The sequence below is a fragment of the Cinclus cinclus genome, chromosome 1 (genome assembly GCF_963662255.1).
Source record: "Cinclus cinclus chromosome 1, bCinCin1.1, whole genome shotgun sequence".
NCBI classification, from domain to species: domain Eukaryota; kingdom Metazoa; phylum Chordata; class Aves; order Passeriformes; family Cinclidae; genus Cinclus; species Cinclus cinclus.
This window is the reverse complement of record NC_085046.1, coordinates 147,184,538-147,206,416: the sequence shown is the minus strand read 5'-3', so window position 1 is coordinate 147,206,416 and position 21,879 is coordinate 147,184,538. Positions and strand designations below refer to the sequence as shown.

General features: G+C 42.8%; 1 protein-coding gene across 1 annotated transcript in view; it reads left to right on the top strand.

The window, feature by feature from the left end:
• The first annotated feature begins 322 nt into the window (after nt 1–322).
• KCNK9 (potassium two pore domain channel subfamily K member 9) overlaps nt 323–21,879 on the top strand; it is an 85,261-nt gene continuing 63,704 nt past the window's right edge. The window contains exon 1 of the mRNA XM_062504166.1: nt 323–905. Coding sequence (XP_062360150.1) covers nt 323–905 — 583 coding nt within the window. The remainder of the gene's footprint in view (nt 906–21,879) is intronic.

Here is a 21,879-nt window from a genome sequence, read left to right as displayed (position 1 = left end):
GGGCCGGGGCGGGTCGGGTCGCCGACGGCCGGAGCCCGGGAGCCCTCCGCCCCTCGCCCCGCTCCTCCTCCGCGGATGGGCGCGCTGCCGCCGCCCGGCTCCCCCCGGCCCCGCCGCTCCGCCTGAAGAAACTTGGGACGGCGGCGGCCTCCGCCTCGCCGCCGCGCCCCGCCCGGGCTGCGGGCGACCCTTCCCCGCGCCGCCGCGCCAACTTCGCGGGGGGACCCGCCCGCCGCAGGACTCCGTGCCGGGGCCGTCGGCCCCTCGGCGGGGACCCCCTGTCCCTGGCCTCGGTGCTGGGGAGGAGCGGGGGTTGCCCTGGATGGCCCTGCGCACTGGGACGGCTTGGTTTGGGCAGGTCCTGCGCAGAGTTTCCCGGCTTCAGGGCACCTGGTCCCGACGCTCCAGTAGCCTCCTGTGCCTCTCTTCTTCCCAGGAGCCCGAGCAGGCGGGCGGGGAGCGACCGCCGCCGCAGCACAAGCTGCCCCGGAGCAGCGGCAGCGGCGGCGGGCGCCGCCGGCCCCCCCGGCAGCTGCTCCCCTGCTGTAGCTGCTGCGGCCTGTCGGAACCCCGGGCGGCCAGGGGGGGACATGGTCCCCTCACTCGCCCCTTGCTGGCGGCCATGAAGAGGCAGAACGTGCGGACTCTGTCCCTCATCATCTGCACGTTCACATACCTGCTGGTCGGGGCTGCCGTCTTTGATGCCCTAGAGTCCGACAACGAGATGCGGGAGGAGGAGAAACTCAAAGCCGAGGAGATCAGGCTCAAAGGAAAGTACAACATCACCAGCGAGGACTATCGGCAGCTGGAGTTGGTGATCATGCAGTCCGAGCCGCACCGCGCCGGAGTCCAGTGGAAATTCGCCGGCTCCTTCTACTTTGCCATCACGGTCATCACGACCATCGGTGAGTGACTCGCATCGGGGAGGCCCTCTGGGGCCAGGGCCGGGGCTGCAAAAACTTCCCGGACTGGAAAAAAGGGAGTGGGGCAGGGAGGCTGTGGCATGCAAAGCTGTCTGTGCTGGATGAGCCTTTTTGCTTCCCTCCCGTCTTATGTAATTTAATGCTCTTCTTGGGCACTTGTTGGACTTGACAGTGTCCCGCACATCTTCTCCTGGAGACGGATCCTCTGTCTCTTGCGTGGGACTGGAGAAGAGTGGGGCTGTTCTGGCTAAGGGCATTGGCACTGGCCAGGTGGCTACCATGGTGCTGTGGCTTGGATGGAGAGGAAGAGAAGGGAAGAGGGAAACGGCAGAGTGACACTCCTGGGGTTCCCCTCAGGTTGAAGGCCCTGTTGTCACACTCCTTCTTTTACCTTAGGAGACACAGGGAAAATGTAGGCAAAAAGCAGCTGGAGGTGAAAGAAAATGTTGAAGGCATGGGAACTGGATCAGCTGGGAAAGCCCTTAATGTAGCATGGCATGGAGAGAGCTGCTTTTGCAAACTTTGTGTTGGTATTGCAAGGACAGTGGTGGTGGTTCTCACAGCTGTGGTCAAACCCTGGGCACTGACAATGTGTTCCTGGAATTTTTATTACAACTGGAGTGTCTGATGTGACAACAGGTCACAGTCTGCATTTCCCCTTTGTGGGCACATGGTGTGACAGGCAAAATGATGCCTGCTGTCACATCCCTGTTGCCCAGCTTCCCAGATGTGCCGCTTCCCAAGACAGTCAAGGGACAGTCAGTGGACACAGCCACAGGCTGTCATTTTGTACTTCCCTGCTTCCCGCAGCTAAAGCCAAGCATTTGTCACAAAGTTTGCTTCTCTGCCATAACAATAATGTCACGGAGATTAGAGGCTGCAGAATGCACACAGAACTGCTCTACAACTCTGGCTTTGGCTGGATGAGCAGGTTTGCTCATTCTGATTTTGTGTTCTTTAAGATGGGATTACTAAGGCAGTTGATAGCGTTTTTCTCCCAGAACTTCTAATATCTGTGTAGGTCTGAAAAGATCCCTCTAACTCATTGGCTGTTTGATATTATGTTATACATAACAGGACACGAAAACAGCTCTCTTATTAATACAGAAAACTTGGTCTTCTTGACATGTAGGGATTGTAACAAAAAATTTTCACACTGTCATCAGAAGATACTGAGTTGTTAGCAGAACATGCTGTGCACTGCCCTTTGAAAAGTGTCTGCTTATGTTTTTATCTGACTATATTCTACCTGGGGCAACAAAAAATTTCCTTTGAAAGACCATCTGGCGTATAAAACCTATTTGCCCTTACAAAGATAAGATTTTTAAGGGTTAATTTCCTCTACCTTTCTGTTATTAGATCAATAAAAATGCATATATTAGCAGATTATAGAACATAAAGCAGAATGAAACTTTGGCTGGTGATTTGTATTTCCCGCTGTTCGTTACGATGTCAGAACTCTCTTTTCCTCCTTTGACCACTGAGTCTCTTCCTCATCCTGTCTCTTGCTACTTGTTTGTGCTGAGTGAGTACTGCTCTGTCGTGCTCCTCTGTGTTACAACAAGCCTTCCACACACACGCCTGTATACTCACACTGCCCTGTACTCTTGCCTAGGAACTGCCTGCAGTACTTTTGTGTTCTTAAGCTCTGTTGGTGACAGGTAGAAAGGGCTGTTCGTACAGTACTTTACTGATTTGATGGTATTTTACCCATAAACAAGTACAACTTGCATGGGAAGTTGTAGCATTTTCTCCTTCAAAGAGCTGGGATTTGTTTAGGAAGCTCTGAGTACCTTGGCATGTAGAGGATAGAATGCATTTCAGTAGACAGATGCACTTTGGGATGTACAATTTGTTTAAATTTTAAAATGTATATAGCAACAGGGAACCACTGAGAGGAAGACTGATAATAAAGAATGGTGCAGAAAGTTACAGACATTCTGTAACAATTGTTCATTTCGGAAGCTGTGCTCTGGGAGGATATCTGGTCTGTCTTTCAAAAGTTTATTAATAGTTGCTCTCTGCATCTTGCCAAATGCACTTCTATTTTTTGTACCATCTCTTCAGTACTAAAGTGGCTTCATGATGTTATCTGATCTACTGCTGTTCTGTAAAAGTAAGCATGGAAGATTTAAAAAAAATTCTTATTTATCCTACACTAATTTGTCTCATGGATGGGAAAGAAACCCCTACTTTCTTTTTTTAAGTTCTTAGAAAAAGAAGACTTCTTATCTATGTTTCTTATACATGAAAGTGATATAAAATGTTCATATTAATATTTTGTGCGGGTAATTTTTTTAAAATCTGTGTGTATGCTCTCATATACATCTTTCTCCCTCTGAAACCTTCTGGACAGACTTCCAGAAGAACATAATGTGGGGTTTGCATTGGTGAACCTGCTGTACTCAGTAGGTACTCCTGCAAAAATGTGTCTTACATATCATCACAGATTGACCCTTAGAAGAGAATGAACAAAAGACCTTGCCTAATCTGGAAGGGTACTGCTTTCTTCACAAAACTTCCCTTCGGACAAAACAGTGATAGGAATCGGCGGACCACAAAGTCGAGCAATGTGCATATGGTTGCAGTCTAATTTATGTCTAACTTAATTGTACTTCGTGATATTGCCATGCTAGCAACATGTCTGGAGCAATTACCTCTTCACTGTGCTGATTTCAACTACTGTGGCTTTAATTTAATCAAAGGCGTTTATGGTTGGCCATGGCCCATCAGTAGCCAGGAATAGGCCGGTGCTTCTCTTCCAGTGCCAGGGGACAAGTCCAACAGTGTCCCCAGACCAGGGGGATGGAACAGGTGCCCCATTGCTCCTGAGACGTGGGGCAGAAGGGTCAGTTCTGACAGCTCTGGTGCTGAAGGTACAACAACTGCAGCAATTCCCGCAGTCCGCAGTGTTGAAGGGACACCTCTGACAGTGTTCCCCAGTCTGTGGTGCTAAAAGAACACGCACGGCAGTGTCCATGGTACTCAAGGGCTAAGTCCGGCAGTGTCCCCAGTCCGTGGTTCTGAAGGAACAGCTCCGGCAGTGTCCCCAGTCCGTGGTTCTGAAGGGACAGCTCCGGCAGTGTCCCCAGTCCGTGGTTCTGAAGGGACAGCTCCGGCAGTGTCCCCAGTCCGTGGTTCTGAAGGGACAGCTCCGGCAGTGTCCCCAGTCCGTGGTTCTGAAGGGACAGCTCCGGCAGTGTCCCCAGTCCGTGGAGCTGAAGGGACAGCTCCGGCAGTGTCCCCAGTCCGTGGTTCTGAAGGGACAGCTCCGGCAGTGTCCCCAGTCCGTGGTTCTGAAGGGACAGCTCCGGCAGTGTCCCCAGTCCGTGGAGCTGAAGGGACAGCTCCAGCAGTGTCCCCAGTCCGTGGAGCTGAAGGGACAGCTCCAGCAGAGCTCTCAGGCTGTGGTGTTGATGGTTTGGCTCCCGCACATCGCCGAAGCTCCAGACTCCCCTCCTCCGGCAAGCTTTGCAGCTTGTTGCTTCCCGTGGAAACGCATCATTAAAGACCTGCTTGGAAGAGACCATGAAATCCTGAAACTCTCCTGTGTGAGGCGAAGCGCTGAGATTTGGTCAAGTTTCTCATTTCCTTTTTCTATGGTATTTTGCTTTTATTAGAGGGTGGTTGGGGGTTGTTGCTCACTTGTCGAGCTGAGTGCTAAACAAAAGAGTGAGGGCTAATCAAGTATATGGAAACATTTTTTTTTTTAACCTGTGGCAAAACATATTTTTCTACTCCCTAGGTGCAATATTCTTCTTTTCTTTTCTTTTCTTTTCTTTTCTTTTCTTTTCTTTTCTTTTCTTTTCTTTTCTTTTCTTTTCTTTTCTTTTCTTTTCTTTTCTTTTCTTTTCTTTTCTTTTCTTTTCTTTTCTTTTCTTTCCTTCCTTCCTTCCTTCTTTTTTTCTTTTAAAACTGAAACAACAATGGAAAGGTTGACAACAGAAGGTTCTACAACACTCGATGAGTCTGTTCTTAAAATCAATTAGCAGAAAATCCTCTTCCCCTCCCCTTCTTCCCCTCTGAGCTTCTACAAAGTTTTGGTTATGTTTGAATCATGTAAAAGTTTTTAGCTTAAAAAGTGCTAATAAGCTTTTCTTGGCTCTCACCAGGTGCTGCATTCATTTCAGGATTGTTCTTGTTTCAAAGTGAGCTAGTGTGAATTCCTCTCCATTTCCACTTACACAGCCAAAAAGGTGAAAAAGAGTGGTTTAATGAATCATCCAGCTATTTGTCTTTACAGAGATACACTGTAGAATCTGCCACAGAGTTCATCTAAAGGCTTGATACTATGAATGAAAACACCACCTTCCAAAAATAAAGGGTTATTTCTAGGATTCTCAGCAATTTTTGATGCCCTTTTTTTGCAGGTCTAGAAGAGTCATTAAACTGCTTCTGTGTAAGCAGGTGTCAACACTGTCAAAATGTGTTATTGGCATGAATATCACTTTATCAGTTAGGCCTTAAAGGGTGATAGTCATACTTGATTTAACACCACCAAACTCTAGTAAACACTGAATATTTCTGCAGGCTTGTGCAGAATGTAAAGAACTGAAAGCTGTTTGTGTCATCCTAAAATGAACTGAAACAACAAACAGATTGAAAATTTTTATTTATTTATTTTTTCCTGAGAAGTGACTGTAAGGGAAGCAAAATTAAGGCAGATTGTGCTGTGAATTATGAGTCTCTCTTTCTAGCTTTTAGCCTTTGTTTTCAGTTTTGAACCTACTATAAGCAGTGAGTGAACTATTCAGATAAAATACTTTTTAAAAGAATGTTGTGCAATACCTGTAATGGTGAATGGAACATCCACCTATTGACATCTGGTTGGCTGCTGAGTAGCCAAACACTCAGAAACTGTCTGCATCCAGATGAGGACATTTCATACTTCTGGCAGATGGTGTCCTGACAGGGAGTTTGAACCTGCATTAATGAACTAAGCAAACACATGCTTAAATCCATTTTAGGATAGTGGTTGAGTCTCTGTGTTCTTTCTCTGCATTATTTTACCATTCTGTAAAATGGGTGTAAAAACACCAACTTGGTAGTACAGTGATGTCTGTAGTTTGGATTAGACAAAGACTGAAGTGTTCTTACAAGTGATTTATTTTGTCTGTTCCTCTTCCTTTAAAACTAGCCTCTGGTGTTTTGAGTCTGCTCTTGGTTTTTGATGGATAGTAATATTTAGAGCCAGTCCATTGAAAATATTTGAGTAGGGAATCATGGCAAATGGACAACCTGCATTTGAAAGAAAGAAAAGAAAACAAGACATGTAAGGGAAGAGATTAAGAATAAAGACACAAATGTTTTGGTCAATTAACTGAAGCATTCATGACTTGTCAGGACCATGAAGGTCATATCTTGTTGAAAAACCAAACAAGCAATGAGTAGATTAAGCCAATCAATTATTAATAAATTCAGGTGAAAGCAGAGAGTAAGATTTTCAGATACACCAAAGTAAGAAATCTCTTCATTCATGCAGCTTGAAGCTTTAGTGGAGAATATTGGATGATGAGGGTCTGAATATCTGATGGTGGTATCTCAAGCAAGATGGAGGTCTGCTACAGTGAGCCCTGTGAAGATGGACTGTGTGTAGGATTTTTCTCCCCTGCAAAACTAGAACAGTCTGCAAGACTGTTTCACACTATATTCTTTGTCTGATGAAAATTAAAAAAAATAAAAAACCCAGAATAGTATTTTGCCAACAGAAGAGGCTTTGAGGCTACTTTGCTCACATTTGTAGAAAAAGTTCTCGAGTTCTTAAAAATTGGTTTTGCAATGATACCTCAGATTCCTGCCAGAGGCACTTTAGCAAAAGCTTTTTAAAAATCACTGATAAACTGTAAAAATTACAGCTCAGAATGATGTTTAGTTGCAATTTCCCACAATATGGCTTACTGGCTGTGCAAATGTAATAGTAAGAGCTGGAAAACAGTTTTGGGGAAATACTGAGAAACCTCTGGCCACTGAGCTAGGTGGAGGTGTCTGCAGATTTCCTTACTGTAACAACACTGGAGAAATTAGTGTCTTGTAGTTTTTTATGATTTGGTACTCTTTCACTTCCTCCTAACTATTAATAACTTTTTCTTTACCTGAAGCAAGTGATATTTAGATTAACTATGAAGAAAACTCTTCCCTGCCATCAGGATGGTTGTGTGTAGGTAGAGACTGCCTAAGGAGGCTTCTTTAAAAAGAGATAAGACAAAAATTTCCCAGGAATGAATAAGCTGCAGCTGTTTTTGCCTTTGGGAAGGAAGATGGACTGGCTGACCTCTTGAAGTCTTTATCAGCTGTATGTTCTATGATTTTCTGAATCTTCTTTTTTTCCCCCTACTTCTTGAGACCTGGTAGTTCTTGGGGTAATTTGATTTTCTTGAGAAAAAAAAATCCAAAGATATTTGAAATTATGTTTTCTCCACTTCATGGTCTTTGCTTATTGATTATTTTTTCTAGCCAGTAAACCCATTTATGTACCCTTGCAAGTGTCAGAATAGAAATATCTGTGTTTATCCATAGTCAAGGTTAGAAGCTAGAGGTGTTGGTGAGTGTTTTGGGAAAGAAGGAGAAGATGATCCTGCTGATATGAGGGATGGCAAGCAGAAGTTCATAGGGTAGAACTGGGAGTGTGTTTTTGACTAAGAATAAAGAAAGAAATTTAGTTGATGGCAATGGGCCTGTTTGAAATAAAAATAATAAAAACTTTTTGCTTTTTCTTGGGACAGCTTCACAACTATGAGGCTTGACCAAAGGAAAACTGATTAATGGAGAACTTTCCTGTTGGACACCATGAGTTTTGGGATAGATGCTGCTGGTCTGGCATGAAGGACAGTGGAGAATGCTGTTGTGTTTCCTCAATTGCCTTGTGAGCTGAGGTGCTCAGTTCCTTCAGTGTCAGAGCATATTCCCCCCATAAATGCTGAAATCATTTCTCATGGTTTTGAGCTGGGCTTGCACAGCACTTTATATTCAGAATGCTGTACTGACATTAGGTGATTCATCTTCACAACTCTGTGTAAAAATTATTCTCAATTTAGAGAAAAGAAGAGAAAATGGCTTTCTGAAGATTCAGGTTGGGAGCTATTTCTAATTGCCAAACTGCTCACTTCTTTCTCTTTTGGACAATATAGCATGAGTTTACAGCCAGATTGAACAGTGGAGATGAACCAAAGGCAGAGATCCATAAGGAGTTCAAGGTGATACTGGCAAACTCCTGCAGCCTGGGTCTTCTGCTGGGTAATAATAGGAGAACCTGGAGCTTTATTTCATGAAGGTTCATATGCTAGTCTGGCTAATTCTCTCTTATTACTATGTGTCTTCTGCCCAAGGCCCTTTAGGCTATCAGGTATCCACTTGCTATGGATTTTACTGAAGAGCCTTGGCTGGATATAGTTAGAAGCCACATGAAATATTCCCTTCCCCTCTAACAGATGCTAGCAAGGACACTTACTGGTGATGCAGAACTAATGAGTCCTTGATGCCTGCATGTCGAACTAAGAGATTACTGTGGATTTGCAACAGATGTTTGCTGATGTGTGTAGCAGGCCTATTCTCCTCTTTTTGCATAGTTTTGAATGAAGCCATGGACTCCTTCAGAAATTTCACCCACGGACATTTCTGCAATGCAAATTAGTTTTAATTTATTACTTTCTCAGGATTATAGTCTTTGGAATCTACTGATTTTAGGTAGATTATCATGTTATCTATACCCCCCATGCATCTGTGACCTGATTAACTACAACTAAAATTGATAGTGCTGGTGTTGTAGCTACAGCACTTCCTTTGATTAAAGTAAGTGTCTATGGACACATCTTCTATAAAAGAATATTTGGAAAAAAAACAAATAAACAAACAAAAAACCCCAAAGCCCCCAAACCCAGAAATATAGGCCTGATCCAAAGTTTATTATAAGTAACAGAGAAAATATCTTGAGTCACAGTTGTTTTGGATCTGGCCATTATTAGACAAGAATTCTCTATTGCAAGGAGCTATAATCTATAGTAAACCAACTAATGGAAAATATATTTAAAAGCAGTTTTCAGATTTTTTTCTTTTTAATAATGAAGGTGACATTGAGATTTATACAATTTGTATATGTTTTAATTAAAGCGAAAGGCAAACTACATGCCTGCTGCATACCTCAAACTTGAGCAGAGAGAAATCTTCAGGAAGAATGATGATATTTTTATTCTATTTTTTTTGGTGGTGTGTGTGTTTTTTTTTCTTCTTGTTTGTGTGTTTTCCTTATTTTCATGACTCCCAGACAGTTAAGAACTTCTGATCTATCATCTTCTGGTCTACTGAGATCCTTTTTTTTCCTTAAATGTACTTATTTTCTCTTTCAGGGGAAGAATCCCTGAAATTTCTTAGCAGGTTTTTCTTTTCAAAGAGTTAAATTACTTTTTTTTTTAATACCTGGCCAATTGCCACAAGAGGCTTAGGCAGTTACCAGTTGGTTAAAGGGTTCAATATCCTCTTTAACTGCTTTCATTATGGAGATGATTAGGGCATGCCAGTGAAAGGAATCTCTCTATTAAGGGCTCATGTATTTGTTACTTATTAGGATGATTAGGAGGGAGCAGACTACTTTGTCCTTTCAATTCCCTGCACCAGAAGGAAAAAAGAGCTTCAGAGAAAAGCAGGCAAGTAGTGGGGTTAAAATGTATCTGATGGGAAGCTGATTTTCTCCTTGCTTTCCCATCAGAGAAGAGGACTTTCCTTTTCAGGCATAAAAATTTCACAGGGAGCTTGAGGGCACAGATTGATGAATGAAACTTGCTGCAGCTCTCTAATTCTGTGGTGCAGGAGATTAGCTCTAAGGAAATGCTCACAGACTCCCAATTTAGGGATATTCTTGTCATTGAAGGGAAGATAGAAATAAGAGATCCACTCCCAAGGCAATTGGCAGTGTCAGCAATTTCAGATGTGTGTTATCATTAACTCATTACAGGGGTGTTTTGGGTGGAGGTAGAATATTTTATTTCTTCCACCTTCTTTTCTTTTGATGTCTTCTGGAGAGGATGTCCTCCTTCTATGTTTAAACTAACCCAGGCTATGGAAACTGTATCAGAAATTAAATGTTGTAACAAACCTAAACCACTAGAGTTTTGTTTTGTCCCTCTGCTGTATTTCGTACACATATGGACTTCTCAGGACCAGACATAGTAGGAAAACATGTGAAATATTCCTGTTTCAAATGTATATGTCTCCATTACTTAAACTAATGAACAGTTGCTGATAGTTGTTAGTAGTTTGAATTGTTATGGTGAAACAAGGCTGACTTCACTCAATGAAAACAGTGTTTGCAGCAGTAATAATTTCTAAAAATCTACAGTTTGGTGTCTAATTTAACTTTGCTCTGAATACATATAAAATATTGTACTGAAATAAAATGAACTCCAGCACCAGGAAGAACGTGGAGCCCTGACCACAAGGCTCTGCATGCAGGCTGTGCCATGTAAGATACTGCATCAATAATATTTTAAAACAGTTCATAAAATAAAGATGATTGAACTCTCCATTAAAATTTTGCATCAGAAAAACACCTCATACTTGCAGACGTGAATGGAAGCCTCAATGCTTGCTTGCATTTTTTCTGGCCTTTGAGGCCTTCTTGGGCTTCCAGAGTAAACCATGAATTTTAGAAGAGTTCCTTACAGGATAAAGAATATTGTATTTTCTGCTGAGGACTAGAAACAGTAGAAGGGTGCTCTTTCAGCATTATTCAGGATCATCACATAAAAAAAAAACTAGATTGCCCCAGACTTCCAAATAGGAAAAAAACCCTGTGTTTTGGGGTGTGGTAGTCTGGACACCAACAACTGGGGAGTGAAAGTCTCTTCCAACATTTAAAGGTATCTACCCACCATCACTTTGACTTGTCCTCTATAGAAGTTCCTGATCTACTGTTTGTTTACTTCTGGACACCAAATATGTCTTTGTTTTTTGGTTTGTGCGGGATCTTCCCCTTCCCTGTCCTTTTTTTTCTATTTTCTGGTTTAGTATTTTTTCAGTATTACTTAGGTGTGTTAGAAATGACATAGGGCTGGTTCTAGGCAACTGATAGTTAAAACAGCAACACTGGATCTGTGGATTGGTAGCACCTGGAAATCCCATTATTTGACCTGAACTCTTCAGCTGACCTTTCAACTGATAAATTGAGAATTCAGTGATCTTCCCAACCTCTCTACTTTGGAGTTTCTCCCCTCTTGCTTGGGAATGAAGATCCCAAGAAGAGGAAAGAAATAGTTGCTGTTCAGTCTGTCCTGATGCCCTATCAGCTTTTTTTGTTAATTTCTGGTATTTTTCTCTGACAAACAAATGATCATCCAATCTTTTGGCAACAAAGGCTTAAGCTCTTAAATCATATCCTGCCTAGTAGTAAAAGGCCTGTTATTTAAAGGGCACTTTTCAAAACAGTTACTACTTTAGTAGCAAAGTGTTTGTCTTAATGACTGCACTCTGGCAGTCAGAGGAAAAAGCATAAGATGATACCTAGAGATGTAGGCTAACATAGGCAAATTAGCAGTGCTACAAGTCAGTTACTGAATGTACTGCACATCCAAGAGGTTTATTTTAATGAGAGAAAAGCACTAGGTATGATGCAGAATGGTTAATTTTTGGTTTCTCCCCATATATCCACCCCCTTTTATATCTTCACTCAGACTCATACCACTCCTGTACTTGTGATAGTTTATGCTGTTGCATTCAGATCTGGTTGGACTTGCTGGGCTGGCACCAGAGACAACTTTTCATAAAGTCTCAGAATTGCTTTATTGCTGTTGCTGTCTCATGTTTGAAATCAGTGTCCTTATGATGTAGGTATGCTGCTGGCATTTTGGTATAACACAGATTTATTTCTAAAGGTTTCAGGAGGTGTTTCTTTTCCCAGGATGGATCACAGTGAAGGCTGGTGGTATTGAAGAGGAAAAGGCACAGGATGCAAGCTTGGCTCTGAATATCCAGCAATAGCTGTCATGGTGAAAGTTCCTAGCTCTTGGGCATGTGTCATCCTAATTTGGATAACCTGACTGCAGTTTGGGTGATGAGGAGTTAAAAACTATTTCTGTGGTCTCTGGCAAGAATCCAGCCTGTGGAGCATTTCAAATCTGATGAAAACTCCAGATCTATTCCTGAAGACCTTGAGTGTGGCACAGTGAATACGGAGAAGTATTAAACAACAGTGAGGAAGTATTAAAGAGAGTGGTCACAGAGAAAAAAGATCTTTCTTTATCGCAGTGATACTCGTGAAACACGGAAATGTGGTGGCAGGGGTGGGGTGTGGGGTCTTTTTGCTAGGTCTTGCAGAACAGGATGGACAAGCATCTGTCAGGAATGACCCAAGCATTCTGTCCTGCCTTGCAGCAAGGTATGCACTGGTATATTGTCCTGTATTTTTAATGGTTCCCTACACACACAGGCTGTTTGAAGTTTGCCTTGGATCTTGCTTGGGATCTATGTAAGTTTATCTTGTCTCTTTTTTTTTTTTTTTTTTTTTTTTTTTTTTTTTTTTTTTTCTGAAGGTTTGTGCTTCCCTGAGGGATTATCAGTGCATCCTGCAATTCTGTCTCCAGCTGAATATTGGGATAAGAATCAAACCTCTTCTCTAAGCAGTAACTGCTTGGTGTTAGCAGCTTTTTATGGCTGCTGTTTGAACAGCCCTACCAGTGGCTGTTGCAGGGAAAAACAAACATGCTGCCTATCTTTAAAAAAGGGACAGGAGAGAACATGGGCAGTTAATGCTCAGTCAACCTAAATTTGATCTTCAGAAAGATATTTGACCAAGCTGTTAATCAGCATGAAAGTACCTAAGGGATAACAAGGGACAAGCTGGAACAACCCCAAATTTTTCTTGAGTAACACATGCTGGGCTTTTCTGGGTTGTTTTTATTCCAGCAGATAGCTGATGGAGGGGAAATCAGTTGGTTGTGACATTTATTACATACATGGCATGATAATAGCATTGAGTTCTCATAATTGCAGTAGAAAATCCTGGACTGGGTTGAACTGCAAGGTGGGTGCAAAGTCTGTATGGACACGCACTGTGTACCAGAGATTGGACAGTGATTTGGCTTATCACGTCTGTGAAAAAACACATACACTGTGCAGGTGTAAATGGGGCAGAAAATACAAACCCACAGATCTGCTGAATCTGCCACCAGATAATCACAATAGGATAAAAACTTCTGAAAAAAATAGCACTTGTCTCCTGTCAGATTGGATGGATATAACATACGCAGTCATACGAGGGTCTGTCCTGTGGCTGGTACTATTCAAGTTTCTCATTAATGGCTTGTCTGGTAGAGCAGAGGGTACACACATTAATTGTGAGGGGTGGCTTGCACTGTGAGGGCAGGAGCAGAATACAAAACGATTTTATTAGTTTGGAGAAATGATCTGGAATCCATATGACAAAATTCAATATAGTCAAGTGCACAGAATTACACCGAAGAAGAAGATATAAAAGACACATATAAAAAATTATATAAACTGACTAGATGCAAGTACTACAACATCCTGCTGATAAAGTGGTAAGGCTTCAGCCTGGAAACTGAGTGCAGTTTTGGGCACACAATGTTTAGAGGAATGATGAGAAAAATCAAAATTATGAAAGAAAAACTAACCTGTATTCAGTGTGAAGTGAACAGAGATGATTTAGCCTATATGAAATACATGAAGGGGGGAATAATAGCTGCTTCAAACATGGGAAAGGTTGTTGTAAAGAGGAGATTGATAAATTTTTTCTGCATATATACCCAGATGTATGTTGATCATCAGCTGTAATGTAATCTATAAGGTACCTCCAGAATGCCTCTAGTGGGATATTTGTCTGAAGTGGTTAAAGAATTGTCCAAAACACGTGGGTTTGTAATGCTTGAGCCTGCCTCAGTTCTGAATGGGCTCAGTTACCTTTTGAGGTCCCTCCAACCATGTATTCCTAGGAATGAGTGGCTGAGAACTGCTCTACAGGAGCTGCCTGCTGAGTTGAGTAACCCCTAAGTGATGGTCTGAGGATCTGAGCATCCTGCAAATGATCAGATGGTTTACTGAGGTTTTTCCCAACCTTCAGCTTCTGGGATTATGCACTCAATGGACATTTCTAAATGCTGTGCTGAATGTACAGCAGTGTTTGCTGTCTGACAGTGGACTTTGTGATGGTCAAGGCTGAATTTGGCTTTAAGAGAGCTGTTTTGCTAGGACAGGCATCAATATTCATCAGCCCCTGCTCACTTGGTATTTTGGGTTGCATATTCTGTAATGCTGAAACAAAGAGGTTCCTCCTCTTTCCCTAAATCCCATGCATACAAACCAGCAATTTCCATAGCACAGACAACCATCCAATCTGTTATCTTGGCAGACACCAATGCCTTTCTACTTTGGAGGAAGGAAATCTATCCCATAATATACCTGTGCAATATATGGCAATGGTGATTTTGTTGCTAACCCCCGCAGCAATAAGTTTATGCCCTCAAGCATGAGATTTGATTATCCTTGTCATTATCTAAGCTACAAATGTTATTAGCAGCCATAAAATTGTCCATTAAAGTGAGAGGAATTACTTGCCTGCACCAGGGGGAGAACAGATAATTTACCACACAGATCTAAGCCCAAATACACCTTTTTTTTTCCAGAAGAACCCTCTAAGCCATTGTACAGCCTCCATTTTTGCATTTCAAAATCTGTGTCCCCCTCCATGTTCTTCAAGTCTGTGTCTTTTACCATAAGAGTGACATAGATACCTGCTGCTGAAACAACATCAGAGATCATCACCAAGTATTTCTTCTATGTTCCATAGCTTGAAATGAATGCTTCTCTAATTCTGGAAGTGCAGATACCCAAACTTTAGTTGGGTTCCATATTTTCTAGACTTCAGTGTTGGTATGAACTTCATTTAAACAGAATCAATTCTGGACACCTTGGGCTGACTTGGCATTCATGGACTAATTGTGTATCACTGGCTAGGTGTAGGATCGGGTGATTTGCTCTCAGCAGGACCATTTTCATGTTGTTTTCTGTTTTTTTTGTTTGGTTGGTTTTTGGTTTTTTTTGGGTTTTTTTTTTTTTTTTTTTATCCTGGAATACTAGGGTTTTGTGAGAGGAAGAAATGATATATAACATCACCAAGAAAAGGGGCCAAGAAAAGATACTGTGTCTGAGTGGGTGAGATCCAAGGTAGTGTCTGAAAAATTTCTTTGTCTTCCCTGGGACTGGCTGATTCATCCCCTTCCCACCACCCTGTTAATTCCTGTTCATACATCAGCTCACCGTAAAGCTGCATTTTATTCCCATGTGGTATTGTGTTCCTGCCCCCTTCCAACAGGGAGTGGGAGAGAACACCCACGGCTTTCCCAACAGACAAAAATGGTGGATCCTGACAGACTGGAACAGATTCTGATCAGTTTTTCTCTGCAAATCCTGCAAAACTTAGTTGTTTTGGTGTATTTGTTGACTTTAAACTAAGATAAATGTGTGCAGAATGTGGTCTGGAGAGCCTGTATTTTGAAGGAAGCATCTCCTCCTACTCACCCAACAAATTTACACACACATGGTGTAGCATCAATATTAGCTCCTGTAGCAAATGGAAAATATGTCAGTAGCCTGAAAGGAATAGAAAATCTTCTCAAACAGGGCTTAAAAAGTAAACAAACATCATATAACCAACAAAATCAATACAGTTTCATATTAGCCATTACAGATATCTCTGTCTTTGTCTACATCATACTGTGCACATTTCAGTGCTGTGGAAAATGTAGAACCCAGGGGACGTAATTTCAGAACTTGGAGATGGTGTATTGGATGCAAGGCCTGGGATAGAAGACCTGGAACAGATTTTTGTTTAATAACAGAAGAGATTTTCCCCTTGAACCCCCCAAAAGAGCATTAATTAAGTCAAATAAATGTAAATATATATACAAAACTAATATATATTAATTGGTGTTATAACATTAATAAAATAAACTAATTGAAAACTCATTTTTTTGAGTCATCTCCACTAACTTGAAGAAATCACTTGGTGAGAAATAATGTTAGGTTCAGGATGTTCAAGAGGAGAGGACAGCCTTTCAGCTTCCTGCATTCTAAAAGCTTTGTCTTCCTTAGCTGCTCTTCTGCTTGGAGGGAATCTGAGAGAGAAAAATCCTAATGCTTTCCAGCCTTTGCCTCATGGCCTTCCTTTACTCTTCATGTCTTGTAACACAATCAGTAGTATTCAAGCTATTCTTGTGGGATTCCCTACTGAATTCCTTCAAGCCAAGCCACTCTTGGCTGCTGTTAAGCATTCCCTCTTCTCCTGTTCCCCTGAGAACTTGGTACTCTTATTTATCCAGGAAGCAAGAGTGGAGGCTGCAGACTAAGCACGTGGTTGATGCTCTTCCTAACCAGAAGAGCAAATCTCAGTAGAAGTTGTGTGAGATTTAACAGGAGGAAATGCTCTTGTGACCTAGGGTCGTTCTTTGGTTGCCTGTCTAATGCACTTAATATTGAGGGAACATCCTGTGTCTTTTGGATGGTGACTTCTGCTTCCATTCACAGTGCAGAGCTCTTTGCCAAGGAGAGGCTGGCAAGATTTCCTGCACAGGACATTGGTAGAGGCTCTGAAGAAGAGGAAGAAGCTGGAAACAACTATTAGGACAAAATGGACCATTGCTTGGAATCCTACATTCAGGTGATTTCCTGAAAGAGAAATGTTTTGTTTGGGTGGTCTTTGATCTTCTGGAGTTTTAGTGCCATGTATCAGCAAAGCTGTGCATGCCCACTGAGTGTGCTAGAGAGCCATAGGAGCTGTGTCTCCCTCTGTTTGTTTTTCCATTAGAAAGGTAATATTATTTGACATATAGACTGATTGATAGATAGATGGATCGATAACTTATTTTCTTTTAATGTGCTGTGCTCCAACCCTTTAGCAAGGGTCTGTAGGCCCTCTGGGAGGTCCACAGTCTTTCATCCTGAAGGGGACACACAAGGTTGTCTCTCCTCTGCCTTCTTTTCCACCTCCCTGCAGTGCTTGATGTTGATATCACTGCTCAGAGTGCCTGCAGCATGCACGAGACCCAAGGGCCTGGGTTTCTTGTCTCTTTAATGGCATTCTGTGAGCTTGTTTTCAGAGAGAGCCAGAAAGATCAAAGGCTGTGCAAGAGCACTGTGCTTGATTTTGCTTACACCAATACAAATTGATTGACTTCACTGAGTTATGAGGGATTTACAGCTAGGGGAGAACAGATTCTGACCTAATGGCTCCAAAAGAGGCTTTTCTTGGATGAGCAATGTAATTAGAGCACTGGAACAGACAGATTTTGTGACTCATCTGTGGGTCTGCAGTCTTTTCTCTGCTTCTAGTAGGGTGTTCACTAATGTCACCACACTTTCATTTCACCCGTGGGCTGATCTAATGAGGGACCAACCTTTGCTTGAACAGAGATCTCTGTCCAGCTGCAAAGCATCCTCCTATCTTCATGTCACTGTGAAGACTTCAAGCTCAGGACCAGACACTGGGGTAGTGGAAAATTTCCACTCACTTCCTTTGTTGTAATGAAGGAGAGGATTAAAATAACTAGAAAAAACAAAGCAGGGGTCAGGGAGAATGGACTGATGACACTTACCAATCTGAAATATGTGTCCTAGCAAGGGGCAAAATCATGTGTCAAGATCAACCTGCTCGATATATCCAGCTGGACAATGGTACATGCATTTTGAAATCAGTAAAACTGCTTTTCACAGCTGGATGGAAGTCTGGGGATGAAGTATTTTTGTCAGAAGATTCCACTTCACTAAGATTGCTGGACATTCATTTGGGAAAATTTGTTGAGAATGTTTCCTAAGTTTGGGGATGAGGAGGTAGTCATGGCTGGTGTACGAGGGACTTGGCAAGTATTTGGGAAGACTGGAGCAGAGCACAGTCACAAGGCTCAGGCCTCCAGGTGTCTGGGGGATATGTCAGGCACAAGAGCCTGGCAGAGAGCTGATAGCACTCAGGATATGGAGGTGGTGCAATTTTGGCTGCTGGCTCTCCTTTGGTCCCAGTGCAACAGGGATTGGAGTCAGGAGCCAGCTGTTGCAGTTTGGCTGGTGGCCATGACCGTGACAACAATAGTGACAGGGTGTGTCAGGGCAGAAGTTATCACTCTGCTATGTGTGTAGTGTCACGTCTTTCTCACTCACTGCTTGTTTCAGCTGAGCAGGAGCTCTGAGATCTCTTCAACACAGTAGTTTCAGGAAAGGGTAAGGAAGCAGTGATGGAATGGATTGGAGTTTAGCATGGGATGGGAGAGGTGAGACACCAAATCTGGCATCACTGATGGTTACTTCAAAAAGATTGGGGGCCACTGACATGGGGAACTCAGTGGAGGTGTCCACCTTACATACAACCTTGTCCTTTGTGTCTGTGTGCTCTCTTCTGAAGCCTTCCAAGTGCCAGAGTACATCTGCACTCCAAAATCACAACCTGCTGCAGCCATTCCTCTGCTAGATTTAGCCCTCTGAAGTGGGCTGCTATTGGTGTGGCTCTTGTTCAGCACAGACTGCAAGGCCCACCTGGAAAGAAGGTGAACTATGTGCTGAATCATGGGCCTCATCACTTGGCAGTGACAATAGCACAGCTATATGTGCAATTAGATTTGATGTCAGTTTTCTTCTGATTTGCCACTCACTGAAACTGAGAGCCAGTCATGATGATTGGTCCTGTTCTTGGATTCAAGCCCTGCTGCACTGGGCTCCATACCAGCACAAAATTCAGAGTAATTTCAAAAAAGTGTCTAGAAGACCAAAGAACTAGAGCTCCATTTTCAAAAGTAGCTTTTGCACTTAGGAGGCTGCTTTTCAAGCCAAGGAAACTCATACCTGCCAAATACAGGTTTAGAAAACAGGTTGGTTGGAGTGTGAAGTCATTGAAGAACATTAGAAAAGTATGCCTTTCAGGACAGTTTATTTAAAAAAGGAATACAGGTGCCTGGAAGTTCCAAAGCCTGTGGTAATCCACTTCTTCAGCTATCTGTCACACAAACATGCCTTGGAAGATTTTTCTCCCTTATTACACCTGAAGAAGTAAGTCATCACGTGGAGTATTAATAAATGCTATCATCTCTTGTACATAGACATTAAAGCTGCTCTTTCTGCCTGCTGACTCATGAGGTACCAACTCACATTGATTTTCACTTGATGAATACCTGTAAAACACAGGAGTAGGTCTATGCTTTAGAGAAATTTGTGTTGCTTTGAGACACGTCACAAATGAGTGTAACACTGGGTAAAGGGAGAGGAAAATAATAACAGTTATATTCTGCCAATTGCTCTTAGTTGCCACCATCACTGATCAGATGAAGAATTTATCCCCATAAAGATACTGGGCTTAGGGGTTATTTCAGAGACATGTTTTGCATCCAAGATGCTGTGAGGAAAAATGCTTGGAGATGTGTTTCGAAGAAGCCAAAAAAATTGTAGTCACACCTGGCACAAATGGCATTACAGATGGGGAAGTGGGTGATGAGAAAAAGGAGCTGGGAAAGATGGCACAGGGTTGTGTGGCCATGAGAAGCCTGAAGATGTGGAAAAAGGAGAAGTTAGTAGAGAGGAAAGGGCAAAGTTCTTGAGGTTTTGTGCTGCTCAGAATTGAAGTCTTGGTCTTGGTTTGCTTTAAAGTTTTTTCCAAGATATCCTTCCTGAAGCGAGCAGCCTGCAGATATAGAACATTCCAGTTTACGCAAGTGCAGTTTAGAACAGTCACAACTTTATAGGCATTCCCTGGTATGCTGGTGGTAATTGGACTTGGCTGAGGATTTTCTTTATGCCTTGTATGATTGTAGGGATCTGGATGCAGGATGCACTGCATGTATTTTTTTTCTGAAAGAGACTGAAGCTACGTATTTTATTTTTTAAGCCTCCAGAGACAAGCACTACCATAAGTCCCCAGGCTATTTGCCCTGCACAGCTATCTGTATTATGGTCTCATACAACATCAGAGCTCACACAGTTCACAAAGTTCCTATACAAGCAGGATCAAAGAAACCCAGCACTGTTTTGCCTGAACCTACTGGTTTTGTGTGTTCTCCACACTGGTTTTAGCATCAGCCTCATTAGTAGCACAGCTCTTTGTAATGATTATCAGCACTTCAGCAACCTTTGGGGTTAAAACTCTGATGAGAGAGTCGTAAAACTCTTTGTGTTATTCTGACCTGTAGAGGTATTTGGCTGTGGGAACAGTTATACCTCAGTTGGATTAGATAATGTAGAAATGCTAGACCTATGTCATTAAGGCCATCCATCAATAATCTACAATCCTGATTTTCCAACATCGAAGTTTCTTAATGACTTCAGCTGAATTTGTGGATACCTTCCAGCTCTGGCTGTTTCAAAACAGACCTCTGAGGAGGGAAGCTGCTGCTGCAATATGAGGCAGACATGCTGATGCTTCTGTCTTCAGCCTGGGGCAGGGCCACACAAACCTTTCTGGAGCTGTTCTCTAGGTTAAACCATGCTCGGGGAGCACTAAACATTGTCACTATTTCTTGTGTGACCGGAGAGAGCTGAATTACCTTGGGGAAGAGGGAACCGGCCAAATCCACTCTCATGGCTGCACCGCCCTGGAGAAGAATTTTGATGGTGAGCAGCACAGCTCCAAAGTGCCTGTGATGTTCAGCTGCTGTCAGTGCAATGCTGAGGCAGACCCGCTGCTTCCTCCCTGGATTGTGTATTTTGAGCACGTTTCAGTAGTGCTCTAAGTTAACATTTTTTTTCTTTTCCTCTACGGTGCCAGTCATTGCCTTTTCTTCATTTTAGTGATTAATTGCTCTAAATACTCCTGCTCCTGGACTGCAAGAGTACAATTTCTGTGCTGTATTTCATCTGAACTTGCTATGCAAGTACAGGCGAACTTGGGGGAGTGCACACACCCACGTCTTGCTAGGTAGAGATGGTTGCCAAAAGGACACCAAGTAAAAGAACAGTTAGTTCTTAAACAAGGGTATAATCTAATAAGAGATAAAAAAAAAAAAAGAAAATTGCATACTGGAATCTTCAGTGCCTTTCCCCTCCCCCTAGCTTAAAAATTTAAAGCTAGTACAACCCCTGACTAGAGCAATGATTTAAAAGTATATAGGCATCTGTGCTTCTAAGAAAAGGAAGTGTGTCTGTTTGGGGAGCTGTGTGGAATGAGTTGGTGGATCTCAGTCCAACTTCTGGCAGACAGGTTTTCACATTGCTCAAAGTCACCCTCCTGCTCAGCCCTCCTCCAGGGCTCATGCCAAAGTCTCTTTATCTATTCCTCATATGATCCCACCTGCCTTAGCATGTTCTGCAGAGATGGAGAGTTCCTCATGTTCCGCTGTGTGCCTTCTGGGCTGGGGCACTGTCAGCCCTGTGCATGGAGGGTAGGGCTGGCTGTGTTCTTGATTCTCCCCAGTGTAGCTGCTCCTTTGCCTCTCACTCCACGTGATTCCCATGTGTTAGACACTTTTAGCCATCCACATGACTGTCTTTGCCTGGCATGTGGCATCATCTTTCCATCATGCTGAAAAGGGGCCAGCTAGAAAGCAGAGCAGTGTCTCCTGACGGGACCATGGCATGGCTGCTGTCTTGGCTGTGCTGACATCCACCTCTCCTGGGGCCACTCTGCCAAATGTATCAGGACCCTGGAATTCACCTGGAGTGCTGTAGCACAGTGCTTCTTCACCTTTTCTATGCCTGCCTCTGTTTTGTTATAGGCAAAAACTTCAGGGCTTGCAACAAATTTAGCAGCTCAAAAATAGATGATTAATTTGTACTGCCTGGACTTCACAATTTCCTTTTTTGTTCCTGGGTGGAAAATCCATGGCTTGCTGCTGGCCCCCCTTGCACCTGTTTTTAGGATGTCCGTTGCCAGGATCCTCAATCTGGTCCTGTTTATTTGCTGCCTTCCAAACCTCACTGTGTGAGTTACTTACAAAGCTTTTGCTATGCCTGTGTGTATTCAGCTACTTTAAGGATCTTC